This window comes from Oncorhynchus clarkii, chromosome 6 (genome assembly GCF_045791955.1).
Source record: "Oncorhynchus clarkii lewisi isolate Uvic-CL-2024 chromosome 6, UVic_Ocla_1.0, whole genome shotgun sequence".
NCBI lineage: Eukaryota > Metazoa > Chordata > Actinopteri > Salmoniformes > Salmonidae > Oncorhynchus > Oncorhynchus clarkii.
In genome coordinates, this window is record NC_092152.1 from 64,077,254 (window position 1) to 64,099,917 (window position 22,664).

The 22,664-nt window shown below is 41.7% G+C and overlaps 1 protein-coding gene across 1 annotated transcript; it reads right to left on the minus strand.

Annotated features, from left to right (window-relative positions):
- Positions 1 to 2,103: 2,103 nt before the first annotated feature.
- LOC139411427 (semaphorin-7A-like) lies at positions 2,104 to 20,874 on the minus strand. Its single transcript, XM_071157774.1, has 14 exons — positions 20,466 to 20,874; positions 13,148 to 13,290; positions 12,105 to 12,152; positions 11,897 to 11,998; positions 11,710 to 11,803; positions 11,513 to 11,620; positions 11,258 to 11,400; positions 10,673 to 10,851; positions 10,410 to 10,518; positions 10,101 to 10,272; positions 9,088 to 9,203; positions 3,520 to 3,665; positions 2,819 to 2,895; positions 2,104 to 2,688 (listed from the first exon to the last, which is right to left on the minus strand). Exons 1-14 carry the CDS (start codon positions 20,563 to 20,565, stop codon positions 2,330 to 2,332), a joined length of 1,896 nt encoding a protein of 631 aa, XP_071013875.1. The 5' UTR covers positions 20,566 to 20,874; the 3' UTR covers positions 2,104 to 2,329.
- Positions 20,875 to 22,664: the final 1,790 nt, after the last annotated feature.

A 22,664-nucleotide genomic window follows, 5' to 3' on the forward strand; every position in this document is an offset into this window, starting at 1 on the left:
TTCAATAGAGAAATAGTCCAATAATTCCTATAATAACTACAACCTAAAACTTAACTGGGAATATTGAAGACTCATGTTAAAAGGAACCACCAGCTTTCATATGTTCTCATGTTCTGAGCAAGAAACTTATATTTTTTACATGGCACATATTCTACTTTTACTTTCTTCTCCAACACTGTGTATTTGCATTATTTAAACCAAATTGAACATGTTTCATTATTTATTTGAGACTAATTTTATTTTATTTATGTATTATATTAAGTTAAAATAAAAGTGTTCATTCAGTATTGTTGGAATTGTCATTATTACAAATATATATATAAAAATTGGCCGATTAATCGGTATCGGCTTTTTTTGGTCCTCCAATAATCGGTATAGGCATTGAAAAATCATAATCGGTCACCCTCTAATAGAGATTATGCAAAAATGCCATGGTAATAGAAAAATGTAAGTTTACACACTCCCAGGAATGTCATACATGATGGATCATTAGCTTATAGAGTTCACTAACTTTCACACATCTAGATGTCCGGGTGGGGTGGGTGTAGAGCCAGAGACAGCAGTGGGGTCAAACTGTAGACCCCAGTTCCTACATTTGAACATAAAAATGGATTTAATCAAACAAAACTATGCTATATTTTATCTCTGGGACCCGCAAGATTACTTAATGTAAGTACATTATTTACCTTCAGAGGTGAATGTATAAAACCAGTTGCTTTGATAAAGGGTTTTGTTGTGCACTCAAACAATATCATGATATTTTTTCATTGTAATAGCTACTGTTAATTGGAAACTGCAGTTAGATTAACAAGAATTTAAGCTTTCTGCCCATACTGTATGTATGTCTATGTCCCAGAAAGCTGGCTGTTGTATACAACGTCATTCTAGTCACATTAGGGACACCCACCCCGTAGAGGTTAACCTCAAAGTTGTTGTATCATTTTAAATCCAAAGTGCTGGAGTACAAAGCCAAAACAACATCAACAAATTGTCACTGTCCCAATACTTTTGGTGCTCACTGTAATTATATATATTAATACAAATAAATAAGCAACAGAAAAAAAGATATACAGTACCGGTCAAAAGTTTGGACACACCTACTCATTCAAGGGTTTTTCTTTATTTTTTACTATTTTCTACATTGTAGAATAATAGTGAAGACATACACTATGAAATAGCACATATGGAATCATGTAGTAACCAAAAAAGTGTTAAACAAATCAAAATATATTTGATATTCTTCAAAGTAGCCACCCTTTGCCTTGATGACAGCTTTGCACACTCTTGGCATTCTCTCAACCAGCTTCACCTAGAATGCTTTTCAGTCTTCAAGGACTTTTCCTCCACTCTGCGGTCTAACTCATCCCAAAAAATCTCAATTGGGTTGAGGTCGGGTGATTGTGGAGGTCAGGTCATCTGATGCAGCACTCTCCTTCTTGGTCAAATAGCCCTTACACAGCCTGGAGGTGTGTTGGGTCATTGTCCTGTTGAAAAACAAATGATAGTCCCACTAAGAGCAAACCAGACGGGATGGCGTATCGTTGCAGAATACTGTGGTAGCCATGCTGGTTAAGGGTGCCTTGAACTCTAAATAAATCACGGACAGTGTCACCAGCAAAGCACCCCCGCACCATCTCAACTCCTCCTCCATGCTTCACGGTGGGAACCACACATGCGGAGATCATGTCTCACAAAGACACGGTAGTTGGAACCCAAGATTTTGACTCATCAGGCCAAAGGATGGATTTCCACCAGTCTTATTTCCATTGCATGTTTCTTGGCCCAAATTAGTTTCGTTTTTTGATTCCATATGTGTTATTTCATAGTTTTGATGTCTTCACTATAATTCTACAATGTAGAAAATAGTACAAATAAATAAAACCCCTGTAATGTCCACATTTGTAACTGGTACTGTATATATTTACAACTATCATGCTGTTAGCATGAAACTTAAAAGTTAAGAAAATATATATATTTCAAAAATTTCTAAAACTTAAGTGTTTTAGCAATATACTATACATTCAGATTGTCACATAAAATATTTGAAACATCTGCAAAGTTCCATATTGGAAAACAGAGCATAATTATAAAATATATAAAGGCCAATTCCTCCAGATAAATCATTAACTTAGCACAAGTGCAGTTCCTTCAACTTTGACCAATTGATCGTGAAAGAAACAAAGGAAATGGCTCAGTCACTTGACTGTTGACTGGCCTGTACTATTCTTGAGGTAGCGTGGGTGTAAGGAAGACCAAAGTACAAGTGCAGACATGTCCAAGTCAAGTCCGCTAGGTCATAGGGCTGGGGTGAGAACCCACAGAGCTGATTCTAGCAGAGCAAAGTCAGGACCAGTGTTAGTACCAGACCCAGACAAGCCAAGCGGGGAGAGGCCAGGCCTGTGGCCCCACTGTCTAGCTGTAACTTGTATTGCACCAGGGTCCTGTGATAGCCTCTCTCCTCAGACACACAGCTGTATGTTCCCTGCTGCTCAGGGCCCATGCTCTCTATTAGCAGGAGACACTGGTGCTCTGACCCTGTGGAGATGCACGGTGTTGATGTGGTGTTGCCATGGTGCCTCCAGCTGTACTTAGCGTGGCTGGACAAGGTTGGGCAACTGAGGAAGTACTTTGAAGATAGAGGAATTCTGATTTCATCTGCAGCGCCAACTGGTGACCTTGGAAAGTAAACTAAGAGCAAAACATTGCTTTAAGACTTCCATAGCTAACCATTGTGGATGGTTTCCATCCTTTACTTTAGTACATGGTCATAATAAATGGTTTTGTATTTATACAAGGGTGGCTGTAACACACTACACACCTTTACTTGCAGTAACTCCTCTGGATATGTTGCTGCAAACCTGATGGTTCCCATTCTCCACATCCTGAATTGTCTTACTGTAAAAAGACAAGCACATATGAGTTAAGGAGTCTCAACAAGCAACTCAACCAGAAAATAGTGAATGTCTCTTTTCTCTCAGAGGTTCCTCATTCCGGTCTATGGTATAGTAGGGTGTCTACCTTGTGGTGGGCAGAGTGATAGTTATTTAAAACTGCAGAGCTGAACTGAAACCACAGTGCATAGAGCGTTTGACTACACGAGAGGAAGTGTAGTATACTTTTAACAGCAGGTGGGGATCAGAGTGAGAACTAACATTTCCCACTGACACACACTGCAGACAGACTTGTATGTTACGTTTAATCTAATGAAGTATATTGTGTTAGTTTTCATGCCTCATCTGACATCACATTTGTTTGAACTTTATTTTGTTTGTTTTCGTGGCCTCATCTGACACCACATTAGTTTGAACAAGGGCCATGTGTGTTAACATCATTCTGGAAAAACTGTTTCTGGCCATGTTGAGCTGAACTGATGGAAAATAAGGTTCACAGGCTCACAGGAAAACAGAGAGAGGAAAGCAATATGTCGGCAACCATTAATGAGAAATATATTTTCAAATCACCATTAAATATCTATACAGCAGATGCTATAATCTGAAAGCAGGCTGCGCTTGGTCTCACTTTGTAGCTGTGGTGCAGTGATTGCCGTCCCAGCCGCAGTAAGGGTCTCTGGCCAGGACACAGTCTTCACACTGGGCTCCATACTGCTCACAGCTGCCCAGGTCAATCTGAACCAGCTCTCTGCTGGAGGCCAGATACAGCTTCCCCTTGAACACAACACCACAAAAACATTAGTACTCAAAAGGGTTCTACCTAGAACCTAAAAGGGTTCTTCCGTTGTCCCCATCGAAGAACCCTTTTTGGTTCCAGGTAGAACCCTTTTGAGTTCCATGTAAAACCGTTTACAGAGTTCTACATGGAACCCAAAAGAGTTCTACCTGGAACCAAAAAAGGTACATTGTAGGAAATACTGGAACAATGACTTGACTGCAAAAGAAAGTTAGTGGCTTACAATTAGAACACCACTTCTTCTACAATATTATTATAGAGATATAAATATAGTTATGGTTGAATTTGTCCCTGTCTTTTTATATTTTTTATTTCACCTTTATTTAATCAGGTAGGCTTAGTTAAGAACATGTTCTCATTTGCAATTGTGACCAGGCCAAGATAAAGCATAGCAATTCAACACATACAACAACACAGAGTTACACATGGAATAAACAAAACATACAGTCAATAATACAGTAGAAAAAAAGAAAACAAAAAGTCTATATAGAGTGAGTGCAAATGAGGTAAGATAAGGGGGTTAAGGCAATAAATAGGCCATGGTGGCGAAGTAATTACAATATAGCAATAAAACACTGGAATGGTAGATGTGCAGAAGATTAATGGGCAAGTAGAGATACTGGGGTGCAAAGGAGCAAGATAAATAAATACAGTATGGGGATGAGGTAGATAGATGGGCTGTTTACAGATGGGCTATGTACAGGTGCAGTGATCTGTGAGCTGCTCTGACAGCTGGTGCTTAAAGCTAGTGAGGGAGATATGAGTCTCCAGCTTCAGTGATTTTTGTAGTTCGTTCCAGTCATTGGCAGCAGAGAACTGGAAGGGAAAGGTGACCAAAGGAGGAATTGGCTTTGGGGGTGACCAATGAGATATACCTGCTGGAGCTCCTTGCTACGAGTGGGTGCTGCTATGGTGAGCAGTGAGCTGAGATAAGGCGGGGCTTTACCTAGCAGAGACTAGATAACCTGTAGCCAGTGGGTTTGGCGACGAGTATGAAACGAGGGCCAACTAACAAGAGCGTACAGGTCGCAGTGGTGGGTAATATATGGGGCTTTGGTGACAAAAAGGATGGCACTGTGATAGACTGCATCCAATTTGTTGAGTAGAGTGTTGGAGGCTATTTTATAGATGACATCGCCGAAGTCGAGGATAGGATGGTCAGTTTTACGAGGGTATGTTTGGCAGCATGAGTGAAGGATGCTTTGTCGCAATATAGGAAGCCATTTCTAGATTTAATTTTGGATTGGAGATGCTTAATGTGAGTCTGGAAGGAGAGTTTACAGTCTAGCCAGACACCTAGGTATTTGTAGTTGTCCACGTATTCTAAGTCGGAGCCATCCAGAGTAGTGATGCTGGACGGACGGGCAGGTGCGGGCAGTGATCGATTGAATAGCATGCATTAGTTTTACTTGCATTTAAGAGCAGTTGGAGGCCACGAAAGGAGAGTTGTATGGCATTGAAGCTCGTCTGGAGGTTAGTTAACACAGTGTCCAAAGAGGGACCAGAAGTATACAGAATGGAGTCGTCTGCGTAGAGGTGGATCAGAGAATCACCAGCAGCAAGAGCGACATCATTGATGTATATAGAGAAGAGAGTCGGCCCGAGAATTGAACCCTGTAGCACCCCCATAGAGACTGCCAGAGGTCCGAACAACAGGCCCTCCGATTTGACACACTGAACTCTATCAGAGATGTAGTTGGTAAACCAGGCGAGGCAATCATTTGAGAAACCAAGGCTGTCGAGTCTGCCAATAAGAATGTGGTGATTGACAGTCGAAAGCCTTGGCCAGGTCAATGAAGGTTAAGATGTCATTTAGGACCTTGAGCGTGGCTGACGTGCACCCATGACCAACTCTGAAACCAGATTGCATAGCGAAGAAGGTACGGTGGGATTCGAAATGGTTGGTAATCTGTTTGTCAACTTGACTTTCGAAGACCTTAGAAAGACAGGGTAGGCTAGATATAGGTCTGTAGCAGTTTGGATCTAGAGTGTCACCCCCTTTGAAGAGGGGGATGACCGCGGCAGCTTTCTTTGGGAATCTCAGACAATACGAAAGAGAGGTTGAACAGGCTAGTAATAGGGGTTGCAACAATTTCGGCAGATAATTTTAGAAAGAGAGGGTCCAGATTGTCTAGCCCGGCTGATTTGTAGGGGTCCAGATTTTGCAGCTCTGTCAGAACATCAGCTATCTGGATTTGAGTGAAGGAGAAATGGTGGGGGCTTTGGCGGGTTGCTGTGGAGGGTGCCGGGCAGTTGACCTGGGTAGGGGTAGCCAGGTGGAAAGCATGACCAGCCATAGAGAAATGCTTATTGAAATTCTCAATTATAGTGGATTTATCGGTGGTAACAGTGTTTCCTAGCCTCAGAGCAGTGGGCAGCTGGGAGGAGGTGCTCTTATTCTCCATGAACTTTACAGTGTCCCAGAACTTTTTCGAGTTTGTACTACAGGATGCAAATTTCTGTTTGAAAAAGCTAGCCTTAGCTTGTGTATATTTGTTCCTAACTTCCCTGAAAAGTTGCATATCACGGGGGCTATTCGATGCTAATGCAGAACGCCACAGGATATTTTTGTGCTGGTCAAGGGCAGACAGGTCTGGAGTGAACCAAGGACTATCTATTCCTAGTTCTACATTTTTTTAATGAGGCATGCTTATTTAAGATGGTGAGGAAGGCACTTTTAAAGAATAACCAGGCATCATCTACTGACGGGATGAGGTCAATGTCATTCCAGGATACCCCAGCCAGGTTGATTAGAAAGGCCTGCTCACAGAAGTGTTTTAGGGAGCGTTTGAGAGTGATGAGGGGTGGTCGTTTGGTCACAGACCCATTACGGATGCAGGCAATGAGGCAGTGATCGCTGAGATCTTGATTGAAAACTGCAGAGGTGTATTTGGAGGGCGAGTTAGTTAGGATGATATCTATGAGGATGCCCATGTTTACGGATTTGGGGTTGTACCTGTTAGGTTCATTGATCATTTGTGTGAGATTGAGGGCATCAAGCTTAGATTGTAGGATGGCCGGGGTGTTAAGCATGTCCCAGTTTAGGTCACCTAGTAGCACGAGCTCAGAAGATAGATGGGGGACAATCAATTCACATATGGTGTCGAGGGCACAGCTGGGGGCAGAGGGTTGTCTATAGCAAGCGCCAACATTGAAAGACTTGTTTCTGGAAAGGTGAATTTTTAGAAGTAGAAGCTTGAACTGTTTGGGTACAGTCTTGGATAGTAATAGAGAACTCTGCAGGCTATCTTTGCTGTAGATTGCAACACCGCCCCCTTTGGCATTCTATCTCGGCGGAAAATGTTACGAGTTAGGGTTGGGGATTTCAGGGTTTTTGGTGGTTTTCCTAAGCCAGGATTCAGACACAACTAAGACATCCGGGTTGGCAGAGCGTGCTAAAGCAGTGAGTAAAACACACTTAGGGAGTAGGCTTCTAATGTTAACATGCATGAAACCAAGGCTTTTACAGTTACAGAAGTCAACAAATGAGAGTACCTGGGGAGTGGGAGTGGAGCTAGGCACTGCAGGACCTGGATTAACGTCTACATCACCAGAGGAACAGAGGAGAAGTAGGAGAAGTGTACGGCTAAAGGCTACACAAACTGGCCGTCTAGCACGTTCGGAACAGAGAGTAAAAGGAGCAGGTTTCTGGGCACGATAGCATAGATTCAAGGCATAGTGTACAGACAACGGTAAGGTAGGATGTGAGTACATTGGAGGTAAACCTAGGCATTGAGTAATGATGAGAGAGATATAGTCTCTACAGACGTTTAAACCAGGTGATGCCATCGCATATGTAGGAGGTGGAACAACATGGTTGGTTAAGGCATATTGAGCAGAGCTAGAGGCTCTACAGTGAAATAAGACAGTAATCACTAACCAGGACAGTAATGGACGAGGCAATTTGATATTAGAGAAAGGCATGCGTAGCCAAGTGAACATATGGGTCCAGTGAGTGGTTGGGCTGACTGGGGACACGGCGATTCAGATAGTTATCAGGCCGATGCTAACAAGCTAACAGTTAGTAGGCCGGGGCTAAACACACTAGCAGTTAGCAGACCAGGGCTAGCAAGCAAGCAGTTAGCAGACCAGGGCAAGCAAGCTAGCAGTTAGCACACCGGGCTAGCAAGCTAGCAGTTAGCAGACCGGGGCAAGCAAGCTAGCAGTTAGCAGAAGGGCCTTTGGGGGACCTTTGGGGGACGTCGCGATGGATGTAAGTCTGTTTTTGCATCTTCGTGCGGTGACGTTGATAGACCAGTCGTGGATTAGTAGGGTTCCAAGTAGCTCTAGGTATCTAGCAGGCCGCGGTTAGCAGAATGGGCCTTCAGCGGACATCGCACCTTAGGGGCTTGTTGGAATCCTCGGGCAGATTATGTCGGTATTCTAGAAGTAGAGGATCGGCGGGGTTCCGCCGATCGGCAGTAGAAGGGGTCCGGATATTGTAGCCCAGGAGTGGGCTTCGGTGGTAGCACAGGAGCCCTATCCGGGCTAGCTTCAGGCTAATTGTTGCTTGCTCCAGGATGGAAACGCTAGCCAGGAGTAGTCACCCGGGATTGCGGTTAGCTATCCAGGTGAAAATGTTCAGAGTTTGCGGTAGGAATCCGGGGATATGAAGAAAAAAAGAAAAGAAAAAAAATAGGTCCGTTATGCTCTGGTTTGAGTCACGTTGTTCGAACTGGCGAGAGCTTTCCCGAGCTAAAGGTTAGCTGATGACCGCTAGCAATGGTTTGCTGACTGATAGCTGGTAACTAGTTAGCTGGCTAGCTTCAGTTGAGCGATTCCAGATCCGAAATAAATAGAAATACTTTAGAGAAAAAAAGCAGATCCACGCCACATTGGGTGAGGCAGGTTGCAGGAGAGTATTTAGAAGTTGAGGTTTAGGAAAATATTTTTAAAAGATATGCAAAGAAAAAGATGTAAAAAGATATATACAAGGGACACAACAGGACAAAGACGTCTGACTGCTACGCCATCTTGGATTGCTGTCTAGTGTCCCTCCCATCCCGTTCAGAGCTCTGGGGCGTATTGTGTTCGGATTTTGGAAACCACCTTCCAATGTGGGCGCATTGGAGATGGATATAACGTTAGCAACAGCCTACAACATTCTGTGTATTTGAATAAGGCATGTGATTTCAAACCTGTGGCCAATACTTATTATCCAACTAAATCCACAATGCCATCAAATGATACGCAGATGGAATGCATTTTAAGGACAGCAACATCTACAGTTCAAACATCAAATGTTCAGCCGTGATCAAGTAACTGATACACATGTTAAAACATGGTTTGAAAAGGATCTCTTTGACTCTGTCTATTCCACTCCATGTCTCATTACTACATTGCTACCATTGTTGGATCTCAAAGGGGAGGTTTCGGTGTGGGCTGTGTTCCTTGACTCACCGTGGAGGAGTGCAACATCATACTGAGGATGTGTGCGCTGTAGTTAAAAGGTTGTAACTCAGCGATGACGAAGACTTGACCATCCCTCTCCAGAACCTTATGAATCCCTCCATTCTCTAGTGTACACACACACACACACACACACACACACACACACACACACACACACACACACACACACACACACACACACACACACACACACACACACACACACACACACACACACACACACACACAGCCAGTGTCAAACAGCAGTCATTCATCATTGAGGATATGAGTGAGAGTCAAACATTACAAAAATAAGTGTGTAAGAAATGTCAACACAGTCATTTAAGCATAACACACACACAATAGTTAATGTTTCATCATAATGTTGAGACATCCTCTAGTCATATTACACCACTCACAGTACAGATGCAGATGCATGCTGGGCTATATTTATGAGTATCTATGACTATTGCTACAGTAATGCATCCGATACTGTACTTCAATTACATTCATCAGTCTCATGTCCAGTTTGTACGTCTCTGACACACCCTACAAACTGTTTTGCAAGCATTCATCTCAAGTTAGGGTTGATTGCATAAGTCTATGTGTGCCATGAAGGGAAATGAACTGTGGCTTGGCAAAGACTTGCAGCACAGTGTGATAAGAGTATACTTCCCCTTAGCTCTCTTTTTTAAACTTCAAAATAAACTGTTGACAGGCTTTTACTACACCTTACAGCGTGAAAATAAAGTGTCACTTTACACCTTGTAGTACCATATATGGTATTTCAACCTTCTGAAAGCCTCTGTCTCTTGAAACTGGTGTGAGTATAAGATGGAAACTTTCTCATCTCATCCACATTCCTATAAATATACTGTACATATACACAATATGGCTCCTTATCATCACTTGCTGCAGGGTCATAAGGGGTCTATGTTAAAGGTCTCCAAACATAAGGTTTCCCGTCATTCCTTTCAGACTGATCATTTATGATTCATCGTCTAGAGATCAAAACTTCTCACCTAAAGACAGAAACAGGACATTCCCTTTGCCTTGGACTCTGTCCACGCGGATGTGGTGGTAATACTGGTGAGTGACCAGGAGAGGCCTACTGGTGACCCCCTCCTTCATCTCTGAAACCTTGTCCACCATCTTCAGGACTTCCATGGGGAGTTTAGTACTGTCTTTAACACACTACAAGAGCATGGACACGTATGTATACTTCAACATACGAAGACATACACAGAATACAGTCCAATATTGTAGACATACAGAGTAAAGGAGTAGCGCTGACTAGAAAGTCATATTGTTGAGTATATTGTTTAGCATACCTCCCCAGGTCGTGGGCTTGGAACGGACCCCGTGTGCCCAGTGAAGTTGGAGGTTTTAAAGATGTGGTCAATATCTTCTATGGTGTAGACACATACAGCACTCATACCCCTAGGGATAGACACAGAGCTCAGCAAGTTTCAACTATCCACTGCAACGTCATGTCATAAACTGTACTACGAGTCCCTGCTACCAGCTCCTGTTGTGTTGTTATTGTGTATGTTACTAAGGCCCATTCTGAACTATCTACAGTATGTCGTCCTACCAGCCATTCCTGAAGAGTGCATAGACCCTGGTATCCTGCCACCTCTCTGCCAGAACAGTGTTCACGTCCACTAGCTGGGTGAAGTACAGCCTGCTGTCATGGTCTCCACAGAAGAGCCTGGCACTCAGCTTGGAGGTCCACCTGAACTGCAGATAAGACTTGGGCCCTCCAAGATCAGCCTGGAAAACACATGCAACCACAGACATGCTAAGATAATCACAGTGGGCAGTGCACACACCACTCAAGGAGACCCCGATGGAATTCGTCTTAATTAAGGGCTTAAATGGGCAGAAATGGAGTGGTACCACATATGAAAGATCTACAAATATTTTCTGAACTGCAACACTGGTGATTACATACAGTGCAGGCATGATTCATGTTCTACAGTATGTAGTGCTTACCAGTGGAGGCTGCTGGGGAGAACGGCTCATAATAATGGCCGGAACGGAGCAAATGGAATGGCATTAAAACACCTGGAAACCATGTGTTTGATATATTTAATAGCATTCCACTGATTCCACTGCAGTTATTACCACAAGCCCGTCCTCCCCAATTAAGGTGCCACCAACCTCCTGTGGTGCTTACCATGCAGACTTGAGCAACCCAGGGAACCCAGAGATCACAGCCCAAACACGGGCCTCGGTTCTTCTCTATGTAGAAAGCATATAGTCTGTCCTGCAGACGATCCTCTCTCTGCCCGCTAGCCACCAAACTCACATATCTCTGTTCTAAGGAAAAGAACAGGAGAAATAATGACAGTCCATGGACAGTCTGATCAGATATACAGTATTACGCAAAACAATGTCAGGCCATGTCTTGTTCTCTCGCCCTGTTCCATACCTGTTCCACTGTTTTCTGTCCATAGCTTCTTCTTCCCGAACCTGTTGATCCCCACGGAACGCTCTGTGCCTGAGTGAGTGGTGTAGAACTGCTCTACCTCAGGAGAACCTGGAGACACAACACATTAGCTCAATAACCACTCATGAACATTAGGTCATATTATAGGGTAATGTTTTCCATTTAGACATTTTCCTCACCAATGAGGAGCGACGGCTCTCTTTCATTTATGTGTTGTTTAATGTCTTGGATGGCCTTGGATCGAGTGCAGTTAAACGGGTCGTCTGATGGGTTCTACAGTGGAATCGTTTTGTGTTAACATGCCAATGGCAAAATGGTACCATGAAAAGTAATGTATACTTTTATAATGAAAAGTATGTCCCATACCATGTAACAGCACAATGTGTGTTGTTGTCCATTGGTTCCACACAGGAACAGTTGGTTTGGATCTTTAGTCTTGCATAAAACAGTGATGTTATAGTGACAGTCCTGAAGGACAAAACAGAACTTGTTGTATACAAAATATTCTATGTGTAACTTTAGTAATGAACTGTACTATAAAACCAACATCCTCTCATCTTTACATGATACTCACTGGTGATGTGGGATCATTACTTCTACAACCCTCTCCAAACACAGGACCCTGCAAAGGCAATTATTAAAAACATTGTATAGGTACAGATGTAGGATCTTCATTTGAGCCAGTTTAATAGAGCAGGAAAATACTCATGCAGCAACAGGACGTGAATTATTATGTGGATAATAATTAATGGACATTTTATGTAGGTGTTGATACATTTCTCTTTAGGGTAAATCAAGTGACATTTTAAAGCGGAAATTACAAACTTTAAAAGCCTTTTTAAACCTTGAATATACAACAAGTTTGCATTTCCTGCTGTGCAGCAACGACATAGTGATAAAAGTAAGATCCTACATCTGTACATGTAGAGTACTATTAGGTTCTAATTATCAGAGTAAGAACTCGACGGACACTACGAAAGCTTAAACCAACTTCATTCTTCCCAAAGGATCGAACAGCTGAATCGACAAAGACAAGGTTACAATAGTGGTAGCATATGTACCCCACTTTGGGTTGAGTCTCCTCCTTCTCGCTAAACATTGCATCTTTATTGCTAGGCAGGAAACTAAGTAATATTGGCAATAAACGGTTCCTTTTCCCATAACGTGACCTGACCTTGATCCCCTTATCAGTACTGCCACATGTGACTGTTTTCCCTGCACTCAGCCCCTCCCAAGCTTAATTACACCCACCATAACATTTCCTCCTACAGACATCTCCTGGTGTAAACTCTGGGCTATGGCACCCGTCATGTCTCTATTAGGACTAATGATTAATAATAGTTAAAGCTCAGAAATCCAAACCCATCAGTACAATGTTCAATACATCCATTTCAACGTAATCTAGTCTACAGCATGTAAGAGGGGAAGGACTGTTTAGCTAAATATTTACTGTAAAAATATCAATAACCCTCCCTCTGTTATTCCCATCAATTACATTACAGCAACTGTATTGGACAATCCTACTTAGAGCACAACCTGAATATAGCTAAATCAATACAAAGCAAAACAATACACAAGTAAGGTTTGCAGTAAGGGTATGTAACTCAGTCATACTACCATTGTAGAGGTCATAGAACTGTGGAAGTTTGTCTGGAACAGGTTTATGCTGCCTGTAGCATATACTATGTTGTCATGCGGGCCATGCAAGAGCTCTATACGGCTGTTATTCCCAGACAGGTGGATTCTTAGGAAGCTCACATCTGAGGACACAGAGATATAAATAATTAAGAAAACATATGACTGGACATATGTTCATGCAAAAATGTGCTCATTGAGATTACACTCTGGAACTTCTGGAACTAGGATAACTTCTTGGAAACCATGATTGATCCCATTAATAAGGGATCCTAGCTTTCACCTGGTCAGTCTATGTCATGGAAAGAGCAGGTGTTCCAAACAGTTCCTGTTTTTAAAAGGAGTGCAAAGGCAAATTGAGTTACACTTCACAGAGTAGGCGTTCCCTAATGGAAATACGAACATGCATGCTAGAACACGCCGATAGGATCTCGCTAGTTCGTGCTTTGCTCTGCCCACCTCCATGCTTGTTCTGCCCACTATGACTCATTTGTTCCCATTTGAAACAACGGTCAGTGGTCTATCTTGGTACTATACTGTCTTTGCAACCTGGTCTCAGAGCATTTCGTATTATTTTGTACGTAAATCCGAGACACTCCATTTAGTATATGTTACATTTCGTATGGTATGTATTAATTGTCATATGATACATTACAAATTGCAATTGTACAATATGTTACAAACTGCAATTTGTCCAAAATGTTACGAATTTGTAAAATGTACAACTTCTTACGATTTTCTAAATGTATGATATGTTACAAATTCCAATTTGTAGTGGCTAATGTTAGCTAGGGATGGCTAGGTAGCTAAGCTAATGTTTGCTAGCTGTCTTACGTTAGCTAGGCTAGGGGTTAAGGTTAGGTTTAGTAGTTAGGTTAGCTAGCAAAAGTTGCTAAAATGCTAAAGTTGCTAAAACGCTAAAGTTGTATGTGATGAGATTAGAAGATGCAACCTTTGGGTTGCTAGACATTCTTGTTATACATCCACCCACCCTCATTTTGTTTCTGCCTTGAGTAACCTTCCGTCTTATGCAGTGGAGGGTCGTCATTCAGGGCAGGTGGGGCAGAGTATTATTTATTTATATTAAATCATTGAGTCAATAAAGCCTCCATACAAACATGGTCTCTTTTCTGCTTTCTTGCGTAAGGCAGCTCATTACCAACGCTCCGTTAAATACGGAGCGTTGGTAATGGTCTCTAATTGCGCCGTGATTGGCTCAGTGTTCTGCCACTCATGGGGACACTAGGTCACTGCCAAATCTAAGGGTAGAGCTCTAAAATACAAGCCCCTTGGGTACTGCAATAGAGTTACATTAGAAGTGCCCATCCAAGGTTCAAGGTTATTGGCCACAGATACAATTACATCATATTACTTTATATATACATTAACTTTGATTGGACTGATCATGTCAACATCATACTTTCAAAATCTTAGCTAGCAGTCATCATCATGAATCAAATTGACAACCTACCAGTAAATCCTTTTTAATCCTTGTCATATGAAGAGAAATAATGGAGAGAAATTATAGATAAAATGTATCGGTGCTCATCGGCCATTGGACATATTTTTTAATTTTTTATTTCACCTTTATTTAACCAGGTAGGCAGGTTGAGAACAAGTTCTCATTTACAATTGTGACCTGGCCAAGATAAAGCAAAGCAGTTCGACACATACAACGACACAAAGTTACACATGGAGTAAAACAAACATACAGTCAATAATACAGTAGAAACAAGTCTATATACGATGTGAGCAAATGAGGTGAGATAAGGGAGGTAAAGGCAAAAAAAGGCCATGGTGGCAAAGTAAATACAATATAGCAAGTAAAACACTGGAATGGTAGATTTGCAGTGGAAGAATGTGCAAAGTAGAAATAAAAATAATGGGGTGCAAAGGAGCAAAAATAAATAAATAAATAAATAAAATAAATACAGTAGGGAAAGAGGTAGTTGTTGGGGCTAAATTATAGGTGGGCTATGTACAGGTGCAGTAATCTGTGAGCTCCTCTGACAGCTGGTGCTTAAAGCTAGTGAGGGAGATTAGTGTTTCCAGTTTCAGAGATTTTTGTAGTTCGTTCCAGTCATTGGTAGCAGAGAACTGGAAGGAGAGGCGGCCAAAGAAAGAATTGGTTTTGGGGGTGACCAGAGAGGTATACCTGCTGGAGCGCGTGCTACAGGTGGGTAATGCTATGGGGACCAGCGAGCTGAGATAAGGGATAAGGGATAACTTTACCTAGCAGGGTCTTGTAGATGACATGGAGCCAGTGGGTTTGGCAACGAGTATGAAGCGAGGGCCAGCCAATGAGAGCGTACAGGTCGCAATGGTGGGTGGTATATGGGGCTTTGGTGACAAAACAGATGGCACTGTGATAGATTGCATCCAATTTGTTGAGTAGAGTATTGGAGGCTATTTTGTAAATTACATCGTCGAAGTCGAGGATTGGTAGGATGGTCAGTTTTACAAGGGTATGTTTGGCAGCATGAGTGAAGGATGCTTTGTTGCGAAATAGGAAGCCAATTCTAGATTTAACTTTGGATTGGAGATGTTTGATGTGGGTCTGGAAGGAGAGTTTACAGTCTAACCAGACACCTAGGTATTTGTAGTTGTCCACGTATTCTAAGTCAGAGCCGTCCAGAGTAGTGATGTTGGACAGGCGGGCAGGTACAGGTAGCGATCGGTTGAAGAGCATGCATTTAGATTTACTTGTATTTAAGAGCAATTGGAGGCCACGGAAGGAGAGTTGTATGGCATTGAAGCTTGCCTGGAGGGTTGTTAACACAGTATCCAAATAAGGACCAGAAGTATACAGAATGGTGTCGTCTGCGTAGAGGTGGATCAGAGACTCACCAGCAGCAAGAGCGTCATCATTGATGTGGGCGGCAGGGTAGCCTAGTGGTTAGAGCGTTGGTCTAGTAACTAGTAACCAGAAGGTTGCAAGTTTAAACCTCCGCGCTGACAAGGTACAAATCTGTCGTTCTGTCCCTGAGCAGGCAGTTAACCCACTGTTCCTAGGCCGTCATTGAAAATAAGAATTTGTTCTTAACTGACTTACCTAGTTAAATAAAGGTAAAATAAATTAAATGTATACAGAGAAGAGAGTCAGTCCAATAATTGAACCCTGTGGCACCCCCATAGAGACTGCCAGAGGTCCGGACAGCAGACCCTCCGATTTGGCACACTGAACTCTATCAGAGAAGTAGTTGGTGAACCAGGCGAGGCAATCATTTGAGAAACCAAGGCTGTCGAGTCTGCCGATGAGGATGTGGTGATTGACAGAGCCGAAAGCCTTAGCCAGATCAATGAATACGGCTGCACAGTATTGTTTCTTATCGATGGCGGTTAAGATATCGTTTAGGACCTTGAGCGTGGCTGAGGTGCACCCATGACCAGCATTACATATACATTACATTACACAAGAAGTTGGAAATCGCAAAGTCAACACTGAGTGGTTTGGAAGGAATCAGTTGCTAACTGCAAGCATTGCAAAGCAATCACTGGATGTGTGGATGTGTGGTCCCAATGTGTGGATGTATGGTTCCAATTCTCAGTTTAAGGTTCTCTTTTCAACATGATTTCTGGAGCGCTCAAAACAACTGTTAACTCAGAACTGGGAAATCTGACTTCAGTGAGTTCAAGACAACTGGGAAAAAACAAGCTCCGACTGGGAAAATAAGTTTTGAGTATCTATATGAGTATAAGTATCTATATCCATAGTAAAACGAGTACTATATCGACATAACCTGAAAGGCCGCTCAGCAAGGAAGAAGCCACTGCTACAAAACTGCCATAAAAAAAGCCAGACTCCGGTTAGCAACTGCACATGGGGACAAAGATCGTACTTTTTGGAGAAATGCCCTATGGTCTGATGAAACAAAGATAAAACTGTTTGGCCATATTGACCATCGTTATGTTTGAAGGAAAAAGGGGGAGGCTTGCAAGCCAAAGAACACCCTCCCAACAGTGAAGCACGGGGGTGGCAGTATCATGTTGTGGGAGTGCTTTGCTGCAGGAGGGACTGGTGCACTTCACAAATTAGATGCCATCACGAGGGAGGAAAATTATGTGGATATATTGAAGCAGCATCTCAAGACATCAGTCAGGAAGTTAAAGCTTGGTCACAAATGGGTCTTCCAAATGTATAATGACCCCAAGTATACTTCCAAAGTTGTGGCAATATTGCTTAAGGACAACAAAGTCAAGGTATTGGAGTGGCCATCACAAAGCCCTGACATCAATCCCATAGAAAATTTGTGGGCAGAACTGAAATAGCGTGTGCGAGCAAGGAGGCCTATCAACCTGACTCAGTTACACCAGCTCTGTCAGGAGGAATGGGCCAAAGATTAACCCAACTTATTGTGGGAAGCTTGTGGAAGGCTACACGGAACGTTTGGCCCAAGTTAAATAATTTAAAGTCAATGCTAGCAAATACTAATTGAGTGTATGTACACTTCTGACCCACTGGGAATGTGATGAAAGAAATAAAAGCTGAAATAAATCATTCTCTCTGCTATTATTCTGACATTTCACATTCTTAAAATAAAGTGGGGATCCTAACTGACCTAAGACAGGGAATTTTTACTATGATTAAATGTCAGAAATTGTGAAAAACTGAGTTTAAATGTGTATGTAAGGTGCCGACTTCAACTGTATGTATACTGCAGCTACAAAACTAATACTAAGTGTATGTTGTGTAGTAAGCTGTTAGTAGCCCATGTGCCTCACACTAATAACTTGGTCTATTTTCACCTCTTAATTTTGCCTACTGTTCTGAATTGGTGGTGCACATGTAGCCTACAACCTGTTTCAGAGAAATGTAATTATTGAATGTTGTAAGAGCTTTCATTGTCTGCTAATATGCACCCTTTATTTATCATACGGCTCTGACTTGGTGTACAGGGAGAACACTTTAAGAATGGCCCATGTTCTGAATTCTGTTGCTGTACATTTCAAAAGTGCTGAACAAATAGTTATATTGACTACGTCCGTCCTAGCTCGCTCATTAATCGAAATTCCGGATGCCTTATGCCATTGTTTGTAAATCTCAATTGTCAGTAAAAATCACATTTGTTTAAGCAAGTCAGGCATATCAGCTAGGTTTTTTAAAAGGCAGTAAATGAGGCAGTAAATCAGTAAATTAGAAACTGTTTCGCTGCCAGACAAGGTTTCGCTGATAGCCAGGTGTAGCAGTGGGAAGGTGTTTGGACTGCTGTTGGGACTCTGCTGTTGGGACAGCTTTATGTAGGCCCTAACAGTTTGTGGGCACCATTTGTCACCGTTATAGTGCAATAATGTATTGTTTAGTGTTGTGTTGTGTAGTGGCATTCATCCACCCAATCTTTTTTGTTTTTTGCCCTGCCAAGCTGTACATGCTAAAATCCGGTGGTGGTAAAAAAATGTTTTGTCATACTTGAGTAAAAGTAAAGATACCTTAATAGAAAATGACTGCAGTAAGAGTGAAAGTCATCCAGTAAAATACTACTTTGAGTTAAAGTCTGAAAGTATTTGGTTTTAAATATACAGTACCAGCAGATGGGATGGTGTATCGCTGCAGAAGGCTGTGGTAGCCATGCTGGTCAAGTGTGCCTTGAATTCTAAATAAATCACAGACAGTGTCACCAGTAAAGCACCCCCACACCATCACACCTCCTCCTCCATGCTTCACGGTGGGAACCACACATGCGGAGATAATCCGTCTCACAAAGACACGGCGGTTGGAACCAAAAATCTCAAATGTGGCCTCAACAGACCAAAGGACAGATTTCCACCGCTCAAATATGAATTGTTCGCGTTTCTTGGCTCAAGTAAGTCTCTTCTTCTTATTGGTGTCTTTTAATAGTGGTTTCTTTGCAGCAATTTGACCATGAAGGCCTGATTCACGCAGTCTCCTCTGAACAGTTGATGTTGAGATGTGTCTGTTACTTGAACTCTGTGAAGCATTTATGTGGGCTGCAATCTGAGGTGCAGTTAACTCTAACCTATTCTCTGCAGCAGAGGTAACTCTGGGTCTTCATTTCCTGTGGCGGTCCTCATGAGAGACAGTTTCATCATAGCGCTTGATGGTTTTTTCAACTGCACTTGAAGTAACTTCAAAAGTTCTTGAAATTTTCCGGATTGACTGACCTTCATGTCTTAATGTAATGATGGACTGTCGTTTTTCTTTGCTTATTTGAGCTGTTCTTGCCATAATATGGACATCTTCTCTATACCAACCCTACCTTGTCACAACACATCGGATTGGCTGAAACACATTATGGAAAGAAATTCCGCAATTTTTTAACAAGGCCACCTGTTAATTGAAATGCATTCCAGGTGACTACCTCATGAAGTTGGCTGAGAGAATGCCAAGAGTCTGCAAAGCTGTCATCAAGGCAAAGGGTGGCTACTTGGAAGAATGTCAAATCTCAAATATATTTTGATTTGTTTAACAATTTTTGGTTACTACATGATTCCTAATGTGCTATTTCATAGTTTTGATGTCTTCACTATTATTCTAAAATGTAGAAAATAGTGAAAATAAAGAAAAACCCTGGACTGAATAGGTGTATCCAAACATTTGACTGGTACTGTACTTACGTATCAAAAGTAACTGTAGTTGCTCAAATATACTTAACAAAAGGAAAAGGAAAAGTTTGAATAATAAAAAAAAATCCTTATAATAAGCAAACCAGACGGCACAATTTTTTACATTTATTTTTATTTACAGATAGCCAGGGTCACTAAACCAACATTCAGACATTGTTTACAAAGCAATTGTGTTTAGTGAGTCCGCCAGATCAGAGGCAGTAGGGATGACCAGGGATGTTCTCTTGATAAGTGTGTGAATTTGACTAAGCAGTCAAAATGTAACGAGTACTTTTGGGTATCAGGGAAAATGTATAGAGTAAAAAGTACCACAATTTCTTTAGGAATGCAGTGAAGAAAATTTGGTAAAAAAATATAAATAGTAAAGGAAAGTACACATTCCCAAAAAAACAATTTAATTCTTAAAGTACTTTAGGCCACTGCTAAAATCGCCACTGGTCTTGTGTAAACATACCAAACATATATAACGTACTAATTTGAATGTCTGGGATTTACTTTTAATATGTTACGTCTGGTCTATGATAATAGTCTGGTCTTTGATAGCACAGTTCAAAAATCATGAGAGAAAGAGTACTCAAAGAGAGTCGGGTCCTTTTGGCTATTGTGGACTCAATACACTTTTCCTCCAGATATTTTAGTATTGAATATAAATCGTCTCCTAATAGGCCTAATCTTTCAACAATTGTACTATTGATGTAAAATGAAATGCTTAACTTACCTTTGTCTGTCAATGTCACTCTAGGTTTGTGGGAAACGTCCGAAGCTTTCACCGGAAAAAATAGTCCTAAAAAGACTGCAAAGAGCGCGAGCAGACTCATGCTTTTCTGAGTCTTGGTTCTCGGCAATTAATTACTTGAAACTGTAGTAGCGTTATTTTAGCACATAACACGAGGGTGAGGTCTTTACAGTCTGGTCTTCCATTTAGTATTGTCTTCAATCAAGTACAGTAGCCTAAAAGTAGCTTAATTGTTCGTTAGTGAGACAGACTCCACTCAGTAATATTTTTTGGATAGACCACGCACTTGATATTGTCTCTTCCGTCACGCAAAGCATGTATGCAGTCTAAATTCAGAGAAGGCGAGACTAGTCTAGACTAAACAGTAGCCTCTCTCTTCCGACCCAGGTTTAAAACATTAATTTAATCGGATCAAATCTTAATCAAGTTTTAAAAGGATCCGCCCCTTTTGAAAATCCTAAAATGACCTACCCAAATCTAACTATCTGTAGCTCAAGACCTGAAGCAAGGATATGCATATTCTTGATACCATTTGAAAGGAAACACTTTGAAGTTTGTGGAAATGCTAAATTAATGTTGGAGAATATAAAACATTATATCTGGTAAAAGATAATACAAAGAAAAAAAACATGTATTTTTTTGTACCATCATCTTTGAAATGCAAGAGAAAGGTCATAATGTATTATTCCAGCCCAGGCACAATTTATATTTTGGCCACTAGATGGCAGCAGTGTGTGCGCAAAGTTATAGGCTGATCCAATGAACCATCGTATTTCTGTTCAAAATATTGTGTCAAGACTGCCCAAATGTGCCTAATTGGTTTATTACAGTTTTTCTCAATTGCTAAAACACTAAAACCCATTGGCTGAACAAAGTTCTCAGTTGCCTGGACTCATTTAGCTAATTATGCAGTCTGTTGTCAATACCTTAAACCATTTCACATGGTAAAACACAATTTGCAGATCTCACTTAGACTTTTCAGCAAATCTCTAAACACATTCTCATTCTCAAAACACATTCTGCACTCTAATGCACATGTCATCCATACTGGTAAACACAAGTGGCAACAATCAAATACAAATAGAGAAGACATGTCATTGATTGAACACAACCACTCAAAATTGATTTAACCTGTTTCAAATGATGCGACACAACCAATATAAGCCAGTTCAGAGAGCAAACAGGTTGTTGAAGGTGGAAAGGAGAAAGTCTGAGAATGGATAGAAGAAACAATGTGAGAGGACGAGTGCGTATGCGAGGTGGGCGACGAGGGGGAAGAGGAGGAGGAGGGCAAGAAAGAGGAAGAGGAGGATGAAGAGGAAGAGGAAGACAAAGAGTGGAAATATCTGATGAAATTCAAGCAACAGTTATAGACCATGTTCTTGTACATGGACTGACAATGAGGGAAGCAGGACTTAGAGTGCAACCCAATTTGAGCCGATTTTCTGTGTCCACCATAGTAAGGACATTCAGAGAAGAGAACAGGTACACGGTACTACTGTATTTTTGAAATTGCAAATGTACTGTACTACACTATATGTAGCTGTTTCAATAGACATTTGTAAAGTTAATCACTCTATGTATTGTACTGCATGAATATGTTTTGTAACTGCACAACTACTGTTTGTAGAATTGCAAGGTTGCCACGTGCAGGTGGAAGGACAGCTATATTCACTTGGGAGCAAGAGGCCGTTATAGTTGGCATGGTCCTTCAAGATAATACAATACGACTCAGAGAAATCTAGGAATGAGTGATACAAGACAACACACACTTCCAGGGAATTGACAGTGTGAGCATTTCCACAATTGGCCGTTCATCTTTGTCGATGAAGCAGGCTTCAATCTAACAAAGAGGAGAAGGAGAGGCCGAAACATGATTGGACAGCGGGCCATTGTTGAAGTCCCTGGTCAACGAGGTGGCAATGTCACAATCTGTGCTGCTATCAGCAACCATGGTGTTCTACATCACCATGTTACACTCGGGCCATATAACACCAGGCACCTTCTAAGATTTATTGCCAATCTAAGAGATATTTTATTTGAGCAGCAGGTTCAAGAGCAGCAGGGTCAAGAGCTAAATGAGAATCCCATTCCCACCTATGTGATAGTGTGGGACAATGTCAGTTTCCACCGAGCTGCTCAGGTAAGGGAATGGTTTAACATCAATGGGCAGTTCATGAA

Bases quoted from the DNA above. Each gene is read 5' to 3' on its own strand.
- LOC139411427 (XM_071157774.1), bottom strand. From the start codon at position 20,565: ATGAGTCTGCTCGCGCTCTTTGCAGTCTTTTTAGGACTATTTTTTCCG. The intron at 11,621-11,709 runs GTGAGGAAAATG...TTGTGTCTCCAG, and splicing joins AGAGCCGTCGCTCCTCATTG to GTTCTCCTGAGGTAGAGCAG. The intron at 3,666-9,087 runs GTGAGTCAAGGA...GTTGTGTTCAAG, and splicing joins TGATGTTGCACTCCTCCACG to GGGAAGCTGTATCTGGCCTC.